Source organism: Dicentrarchus labrax, unplaced genomic scaffold (assembly GCF_905237075.1).
Source record: "Dicentrarchus labrax unplaced genomic scaffold, dlabrax2021, whole genome shotgun sequence".
NCBI classification, from domain to species: domain Eukaryota; kingdom Metazoa; phylum Chordata; class Actinopteri; family Moronidae; genus Dicentrarchus; species Dicentrarchus labrax.
Window position 1 is genome coordinate 17,450,758 of NW_026136710.1, and position 9,736 is coordinate 17,460,493.

The 9,736-nt window shown below is 45.1% G+C and overlaps 1 protein-coding gene across 2 annotated transcripts; it reads left to right on the forward strand.

Annotated features, from left to right (window-relative positions):
• Positions 1 to 269: 269 nt before the first annotated feature.
• pigo (phosphatidylinositol glycan anchor biosynthesis, class O) lies at positions 270 to 9,490 on the forward strand. 2 transcript variants are annotated; one of them, XM_051413377.1, is made up of 11 exons: positions 270 to 598; positions 939 to 1,417; positions 1,936 to 2,079; positions 2,236 to 2,359; positions 2,645 to 2,804; positions 4,122 to 4,304; positions 4,422 to 6,018; positions 6,128 to 6,331; positions 6,833 to 7,017; positions 7,222 to 7,292; positions 7,982 to 9,490. In XM_051413377.1, exons 2-11 carry the CDS (start codon positions 940 to 942, stop codon positions 8,109 to 8,111), a joined length of 3,276 nt encoding a protein of 1,091 aa, XP_051269337.1. In that variant the 5' UTR covers positions 270 to 598; position 939; the 3' UTR covers positions 8,112 to 9,490. The 2 variants fall into 2 exon arrangements, with proteins under 2 accessions (XP_051269337.1, XP_051269336.1); XM_051413376.1 differs by having other exon boundaries at positions 272 to 598; positions 933 to 1,417.
• The last annotated feature ends 246 nt before the right edge of the window (positions 9,491 to 9,736 follow it).

Sequence of the window (9,736 nt, forward strand, 5' to 3'; positions counted from 1 at the left end):
ATGGGAGGAACAAAGAATTGAGCAGGTTTTGTTTGTTTCCCAAAACATGCCAAATGTGGTTAATAGGATTTATAGAAACTATTTCTGGTAGAATATGAAAGCCAAAATAGGGCAAAACGCTCTTTTTTATTTATTGTTTATTCATGTAACAACAGATAGCTGCTTTAGAGAAGTGACAGACAGGTCTTTTTTCTTTTCTTTTTTTTAACTATAGTTCCTCCCGCCTCCCTCTTCTACACTTTATGTAAGCCCTTCACTTTGTCTTGCAGGACACAATAATATGAACGGCTTGAGTCTGTCCCACAGGCTGAGCGCAAGGTATGCGACTCCTGAAAGTCCAAATTCAGGGCACAAAATAAACAGATACACGGTGTTACAAAGAAAAACGTCCGCCGCATACTTCCTCTGGGTTGAACGCACGCTGAAGTTCCTAGCCGCCACCAGCCCTCTAATCTCATTGTACCGGTGTCCCAATGAAGGCGAACGTGGTGTCGCGTCGTTCTCTGTTTACCTGAGACACCTGTCCCCGTGTTGTGAACGCAAACACTCACGTCCGCCCTCCGGCCGAGAGAGGACGAAAAGCCCCGACTGCTACAAGGTCAGTGAACAGAGCGGGGGCGAGCTAGCCGCGGCTAACAGCGTCAACTTAACAACGTCTCCTCCTCTTAACGTTAGCTAGTTAGTATTACCTGTCACGTCCGAGCACAGTGAGCCATTTTATTAGTTTGAGTGGAACTCGAGTTACCAGCATTAGCGTCTCTTGTAGCAGGTGTTACCCACAGACAGCTGGCCCTTGACTTGACTCTTTATTTTTTATTTTATTTTTTACCTTTGGTGTGAAGCAAGTGTGCCGGCATTATTTTAATAAGCTTTGCTGCTGTCACCTGTGTGTGTGTGTGTGTGTGTGTGTGTGTGTGTGTGTGTGTGTGTAGGTGTAGGATGAAGGGGCTCCCGGTGCTGTCCCTGCTCCTTTGGGTGTGTGCGGTGTACTTTGTGGGCATCTACCTGTTTGTGGGTGGATTCCTGCTGGTGAGGCTGGAAGTGAACAGGACCAGCACCTGCGGGGACGTGCTGCAGCCCGGAGAGGAGCCTGGGGATTTCTGCCGCGCCCGGCCGCGGTTCCGCAGGGCTGTGCTCCTCATCATTGACGCCCTTAAGATTGACTTCGCCCGGTTTGACCCCAACAACACGGCGCCGCGACCTTACGAGAACAAGCTGCCCGTGCTGGAGGAGACGGTCTCGTTCAGGCCTTCCCACAGCCGCCTGTACCCTTTCCGTGCTGACCCGCCTACGACCACCATGCAGAGGATCAAGGGCTTCACTACCGGCTCCTTGCCTACCTTTGTGGATGTGGGTAATAACTTTGCATCCAGTGCCATCTTGGAGGACAACCTCATTCATCAGTTTGGGCAAGTGGGTGAGTAGTCCCACACTTTTATCAATGTTGCGCAGGAAAGGTGACATTATCTGTAGGACTGAAGAGGAAAACTACCTTTAAAACAGTTTTTTTAAAAGAGCAGAAACAAACTTGTGCACAGCTTCTCCACTTGAAGGGCACCCTAGAGGGCACTTTATCATGTTTCTTTGCACACTGGGCCACCGTAGAGGGAATTTTATCATGTTTTATCTACTACTTTTGTTGCAATCTGATAAGAAAATGTACCATGGTAATGTGCCAATACTATAATGTAAAACATCTGATATATCACAGTATTGAATAAGAGTTTCTTTTGAAGAGTAATTTCACCATTGGGGATTAATAAAGTAAATCTTAGACCTTGAAGTTGCTGTTGATGGCCCTGAAAAATAATCATCTAATGCCTACATCATGCTTTACACACTACAGAATTAAAACTAAGGTGAAAATATGTTGGAATAAACTAATGGCATTGTCTGATTTAGTTCATTTTAAGTGTGTGTGTGTGTTCCTCACAGGCAAACGAGTGGTGTTCATGGGCGATGACACTTGGGAGAATCTTTTTCCTAAGAGGTTCCACCGCTCTTTGCCCTTCCCTTCTTTCAATGTCAAAGATCTGCACACTGTAGACAATGGGATCCTCCAGCACCTCTACACAACTAGTATGTATTTACTTAATATGACTGAGCTGTACCATGATCAAAACGCAACTGACATATTGTTAATGGTATGCAAAGTAGAGTTCTACAAGTGGGTACTCTGGTATTGTACTCGCGCTTCACCTCTCTCCGTCTGTCACTTGCTGTTGGTTTTGACAGTGGTGGGGGATGACTGGGATGTCCTGGTTGCTCATTTCCTTGGAGTGGATCACTGTGGTCACAGGTTTGGTCCCGACCACCCGGCCATGGCCGACAAGCTCACCCAGATGGACGGAGTCATCAGGTCAGACAATAGTGCAGCTGCTGCGGGCTTGTTTCACAGCATCCCCCCCACAATCACCATCATGTGGTGTCACAGTGCACCTGTAGTACTGTAGAAACGTCATGTCAACCTATTAGTCCAAATTATAGAAGGAAATAGATGCTAACAATGACTGCAGAATGCACACTGCTGCTAATAATTCAACATTAAAATCAGAAATTCAGAAAATCATAGATTATAAATGCAGGAATCCTAGTTAATCTCTTCTTTGAAACCCCTCTGACCATATTCATCTATTTTCTCCAGGTCCGTGATGGACCGTCTGCAGAATGACACCCTCTTGGTGGTGATGGGAGATCACGGGATGACAGACACCGGAGATCACGGCGGAGAAAGTCAGAAGGAGACGGATGCGGCTATCTTCCTCTACAGTCCTTCCCCTCTGTTTCCCGCACCGCCGTCCCAGGTCAGTAGAGCATCTGCCTTTTTCACAGTCAGCTTTAACATGAGATGATTGATATCGTGCGAAGGAAGGACACAAAAGAGAACATTTTGTTTTGCGGTCAAATACTCGTACGTTGCTTTGGACAAAAGCATCTGCCAAATGAATAAATGTAAACGTAAGCCCGCTTTCTGCAGCCTTTATACTGCTCTAATTAGCTTATGTCAAATATAGAAACAGTAGAAACATAGTGTAAAATGTACTTTGATACAGTATGGAAATCACAAAATCACAGCCTACGTAAAAACAACAAAAAAATTCTAAATAAATTACAGCTTTGACCCACTATTTAACTGAATAAAATAATATAATGACAAAGAAATAAAGGGTTAATAACCAGGTTTGCAAAGTCTTAATTAAGACTTGATTAACCATCAATAACCAAAGCCTTGAAAAGTTCTATGAATTAGTAAGAATAAATGAATATAAAAACTCCAGTGATGGCTCGTTTGAACTGATTTTGCCGACTGTCAGATTTCCTGCGCTGTCTCTGCTGAATGCCAGTAATCAGTTAAGTAAATGTAAATGAGATGCAGAGTGAGCCATAAATGCTGTTTTTAAATTGCTGAACACTTACTGAGCAGACTTATTATATTCCATTCATAACTGTCAGAGACATTTCTGACTCCTGGACTTTTTGAAAGAACATAAAATGCTGTCAAATAACAAATAACATATTCCATCCACAGATAAGCTGATAAGGAACCGGGGGGGGATCCTATGACTGTTAGCTTCTATCTGTTTCTGTGTTTATGTTTCTTTTTTACTTTTATCAGCAAATATCCATATACATCGTGTTTATCACGCCAAATCAACAAGAGTGTTAGCTGTATTGTGAATATGAAACATCAAACCCTTCAAGCATGATCCTTTCTGTTCACGGTTGGCTGTGCAGTTCCCCAAATCTGCCAAATTGATGCTGGCAGGTGGTCTTCGCCTTTTGAGGGATAAAAGTGGATCTCGCACTAGAAATCTGAACTTCAGCGCTGATTTCCATAATTGCAGTGTAATTGGAACATTACATAATACATTGTGGAAAAATCAGGGGTTACGCAAGTACACAGAAATAGCAGTACTACAAGGAAAGGGGAGTTTATTAGACACAATGTCCTATTACACTCACACTTTTATTAACTCCTGAACCTAACCCTGGGTTAAATGTCCGTTCATTTCACACAGTATCCTCTAAAATGTGAGAGCAGCCCTTTAAATCACAGATAATTCAAACATTTTAACCACATAATATTAACACAGCGGGCTTTTATTTTCTCATGTTTGCAGAGTGAGCCGGACGTGGTGCCCCAGACAGACCTGGTGCCCACCCTGGCCCTGCTGCTGGGAGTTCCCATCCCCTACAGCAATGTGGGGCAGGTTCTCCTGCCTTTATTCCCTTCTCACGGGCAGACCAAAGATGTAGTTGGAGGTCTCAGCCAGCTGGAGGCACTGTGGATCAATGCAAAACAAGTAATCCGCTCAGTTAGGAGCTGTCTAGCACCGCTTGTTAATGCCAGACTTCACATATTCATGTTCAGTAACTGTGTGTATTTAACTTCATCTCATGTGACCTTTCTATTTCTGAAGGTCAACCGTTTCCTGGAGACTTACTCTGGCATGGCCAAAGACATCCCACCAGAGAGCCTGTCTCAGCTGAAGGATGAATTCTCCCGCCTGTCCTCTGAGTACCTCACCACGGTTAGAGAGGGTCGGTCCCCCTCCCCACAGCTGGCTGCCTCCCTGCAGGCCTACCTCACCTCCGTCAGAGACACCTGCCGAGCCACCTGGGCTCGATTCAACCCGCTCAAGATGGCAGCAGGTTTAGCCATCCTGGCATTTGCCTGCTTGATGTGTTTTATCTTATCTGAGCTGTCCCTGGCGCTGATCAGGGAGAACGGCTCCGGACTGAAAGTCCCGGTTCTGGTGGCACTGACGGCGGGGGTTTGCGTGGCTGCCGGTCAGCTGCTCACCCAGGGCTACGTCGAGTTAGCGTGGTGCCTGGCAGCGGCTGCCCTCAGCTCTGAACTTCTTTTTCTCTGGAGAGCTAGTCAATCCAGAACCAATGCTGTGGCAAAGAACGAATCCAAATCTCCAAAGTGCACCAGCTGGCTGACCCCACGCCACCTCCTCGTCCCCCCTCTCTTGGTGCCGATCCTACGCTGTGCCTCCCTGCTCTCAGACAGCTACGTGATTGCTGAAGGCCGCGCGGTGACTTTTCTGGTGTTCTCTCTGGCGCTCTACATTCCCATCCATCTCAACTGGGATGGCCTGCTCCTACCCCCCATCCATGACCCCCTGAAGGCTGCGGGGCTCCTGCCTTCCGCAGCTTTGCCACCATCAACTGTGAGGAAAGAAAGCAGTACGCTCCTAGCCTGCTTAGGTCTTCTTGTTGGCAGCCTCTACCTCTCCCTCTCCTTCCACGGCTGTCGGGAAGAACAGGGCTCCTGCCAGCCGTCCCCGTTCCTCTCGCCTCTTTCCCGGCTGCAGGACACGCAGCTGAAGAACCTCCACTACATCCTCTCCGTCTGCTCCCTGGGCTTGTGGACATATCTGCTGAGACGCTGCCTCCGCCACTACGGTAACCTCAACTCCTCAAGTGGGACGGTGTTCACGGCCCGCTGGATCCTGCCACTGCTGTCTGTGTGCCTGGGGCTCCACTGGGCTGTTAGCTCCACCCCAGAGGACAGCTTTAGGAATCTAGCCGAGCTGATCAGCCTGGCCCAGCTGGCCCTCCCTAGGGTTGCCTTCTTTCTCCTGGGACTGGGGTTGCTCCTGATCTGGCTAGACCCTCTCACCGTGTTCGTGAAGACCAGGGCTGCAGCTACAACCAGGGGTCCATCCTTACCCCCGCCCCGCTACCGAGCAAGCACAGGCATCAGCCCGCAAGCCGAGCTGCACCACCTCATTCCCCAGATCTACCAGCGCATGCGTCGTTCCTTGGAGGACGGAGAACCAAGCGGGGGCGGTGAGGTGGACAACAGGCCCGCTGTGGAGGCCTACGGACTGGGAACTGTCTACTCTGCCCCTTTGCTGCTGTTTTGTGGCCTTCTGGGAATTGGTCTGCTGCTGCTGCACCCAGAGGGCATGGCTCTGTCTTTCCTCCTGCTGTTGCTTGAAATGGGAGCTCTGTTGCACATTCACGCCTCCTCCACCACCCTCAGTGGCCTGCATGGAACATATACTGGTGAGATCTTCAGAGTCACACATCTTTCCTTTCTTTTTTTGTCTGTTTGTTTGTCCCTCATGACATGGTGTCTCTCCATTTTTAAACCACCTCTCATTGTTTTCCTCAGGTGGCTTTTATGTTCCCTGGACTCCAGTGGTGCTGTGGTCCCTGGCTGCCACCCAGTTCTTCCATGCTACAGGTCACCTTCCCACCTTCCCCTCCATCCAGTGGGGCGCTGCTTTCGTGGGATTCCCTGATGGCCACACAGGCACACTACTGCCCGCCTCACTGGTTACCCTCAACACTTTTGCCTCGCACATCTTGTTCGCAGGTAGCTATTAACCGAGAAGCAGCAATTATTGGATTAGTGAGTTTAATGTGATTAATATGATTAGAAAGTCACGATCCCTCAGGGAAATTAGGCTGTTGCATCTGCAAAAGCAAAAGGATTGAACTGGGACTTAAGACAAGGTACATTATGAACAAAGAATGAATATACAATAAGCAAGTACTAATAGTATTTAATAATTATAATTATAACCCAATTAAAAAATATGCATTAAAATGTGTTATTTATAACAAAATAATACTAAATAGGAATCTTAGTCTAATAGTATATATAGATGTAACATATTTAAAGATATAAAGTCATTGTGAACTTATAGAAATAGATAGATATGTATAGGGGAGAGATTTTTAGTTTGGTGTAAGGGTGCAATCTTGGCATCGTGCAGTTAATTATCCCTTCAATGTTTTAAATCTGTACTGTTAACAGTAGACAACAGTTTTGTTACAATAAAACGTATTTGTTTCCGTGTCTCATTATCTGCAGTGGGTTGTCCGCTGCTGCTGTTCTGGCCTCTGGTGTGTGAGATACGTGGCAGCAGGGGAGGAAGAGGATGTGGGGAGGAAGGAGAGGATGCTGTGATGGAGATGAGACTGAGAGAAAACCCCCAGCAGTTCAGCTCTGCTCTCCTACAACTCTCAACACGCTACCTCTTCATTCTCGGAGCACAGGTACGACCGTGAAATGTTTGTCTGTATGGGTCTGTATAGATCTTGGTAACCAACCAGGTAACCAACTGTTTGATCGCCAATCTAAAACATTTAGTTAAATTTAGGAATCTATTGTCCATTTTGTGTGATTTTCTTTCTTTTGTTCAGTCCCCATGTGTAGCAGTATCCCATCACTCCAGTCAGTATCTGTTCATCTATTCACAGGTCTTTGCTTCAGTCTGTGCAGCTGCTATCCTCAGGAGACACCTAATGGTGTGGAAGGTTTTTGCACCCAAGTAAGTGCCTGAATGGATTTTCCAGCTCTCACAAAGTCACTAACAGTAAAGGCTTTTGAGGATATGTAACTGGCAACTACCACGGGGCTATTCAGTGAATGCACATTAGTGAAGGTCTGCTTTTCTGTAAACGACCACTGTAGAGATACTTATTTACATCTGCCCATCGTGAAGGTGGAGTCCATGAATATTACCTAATGAATGAATTTCTGTTTCACAAGTCTAATCAAAGTCTGAAGCAAATAGCTTGGTTTTTTTTTTTCATTTGAATTCTGCAAAAGATTTATTGCTAATACAATGTCCAGTAGCTGTTAAAGAAATACTGATTTCTCAGTATTTTGTATAAGCATATAAACACAATTTCTAGAGCTTGCGTTTGGTTTTCCAGTCATAGAAACACCTGGAAATTGATTAAAATAAGCAAATATCCTGGAAATAATATGTTGTTTTGGAAAAGTTTAAATGTTTTTAAGCACTTCTCTCAGATTGCCTAAATTTTTGTACGAAACTTGAACCTGCGTGGTATGACACTTCGAGGCAGGTTAACGAGACATGGAACGAACTTGCAGCCATCTTTTGGAAGTAAATTTTTTCCGGGGTCCGCGATCAGAATTCTCACGAAAGCCCACTGTAAAAATGTCCCCCCACCACCCCCACCACCATTACCGTCCTCTGTTTTCTCCTTCCAGGTTAATGTTTGAGGCCTCAGGGTTCGTGGTGAGCAGTGTGTCTCTGCTGATCGGGGTCACGCTAGTGCTGAGGGTAGACGTGGCGGTGGGCCGCTGGTTTAAGAGACTCATCCCCGATGCATCCAGGTAGCGACGGTGCTGCTGCTGCTGCCGCTTTACCACAGAAGCCCACCAGAGCTCCATGTGCCACAGAGCAAACAGAAATGGTGGTCACTGTAAAGTTTTTATACGGACCTCCCACAAATAAAACAAACATTGCCATCTGTGTCTAGCATAAGGATCCCCACAAACATGTCACGTGAGGGTACCTCTTACTCTTTTGAGGGCTATGTTGCGTAATGCTGACACTGGGGCTGCCTCCATTTTCAGCCAGAGGGACTCACATTGAAGATGGGGTTTATAATATGATGTGCTCGTAAACCACCTCACTACACTTTCTCTTGTGAGAGAAAACCAATGTCTGAATGTTTCTCCTCAACTCCTGTTTTTCTAACTTACAGTATGGATGAAGCCTTCCCAGCTCTCCAAAACCACAGTCTTGCAAGCGGTTCATAGTGCAGCACTCAACAAGCGTCACTAAATACAAACAACAATATGGCTGATTTAACAGTTTTAATGTTACTGGGGGGGGGAGAAAGAAATAAATTCTTCAGCTACAGGATGACCAATCTCCCACCCCATGTCTGCAGCTACTTCAACATCAACTCGCAAGCAGGTCTGCTCCGTTTGGTGAAATCCATCCAAGTGCATTACAGCATGTCTGTCATCCAAGTGTCTGCTGGAGGAACTTTTCCATTTTCTTTTGTATGTTTTTGTATTTTCAAGATTTTGAAATAACCAGTGTGTCTGGTAACTGCCAATTCATAAAGTATTACTGTGCAGTTAGGCTTTCCTTCACACACTTTTGGGTCTTTTTTTTATTATTTTTTTAGGGTTCTGATTCCTAACTCTAATGCCTATTTATAATTATGATTTTTTTTAATCACTGATAATTCGTTTTTTTAATCTCAAATGAAACTTTTGTCTTAATTAGGTCTCGTACACCTTTTTCCCCCCCTGGAATGGGTGCTTAGCTTTAAAGTAATGCCTTTTTTTTTTGTCTATGATGTCATTAAGTTAACAGGGTCATTAAATCCAGGACCTCCAGAAACACTGTCAATTCATTTATTTCTGCAGGATGTCTGAGTCAGTGTAAGATCTGTTACTGTAGTGCAGCTGTAGTCAGCAGCTGAAGCTCATTAGCTAATGCATGATATGGAAGGGGAGGCTGAGCTCAGGTTGAATTAGCTCCAGTGCAATTGTACTGCATTTCTCAGGCTGTTGTACGGGAGTGACTGGTCATCCGCGAGCGGTTGCTGACATCAGCCCAAGTGATGGTTTGGCTAGGTTGTATGATGAAGAGACACCTTTTTTTTTTTCTGTTCTAAAATGTTTAATATATAAATAACTGATTAATTAAAATGATTTTACATTCTGTGAAAAAAATTGAATAAAACTTTTTTTACATGACATCTTGGTCTCATGATAATTTAGTATTACAGATAAGAAATATTCATATTAGTCTAAATTCTTTCTTGTGATTTATGTTGCGTACAGTTTTAGTATTATTTATTGTTGCAGGGCAAACAATCTATACGGTGCATTAAAGCTGTATTTAATGTTTTCTTTATTGATGCAAGGACTTGATGGAGGAGATGGGTGCTGCCAAACTTTTTTACAGGCCATCAGTCAAGGTGCTTCATTCATTATTCACTG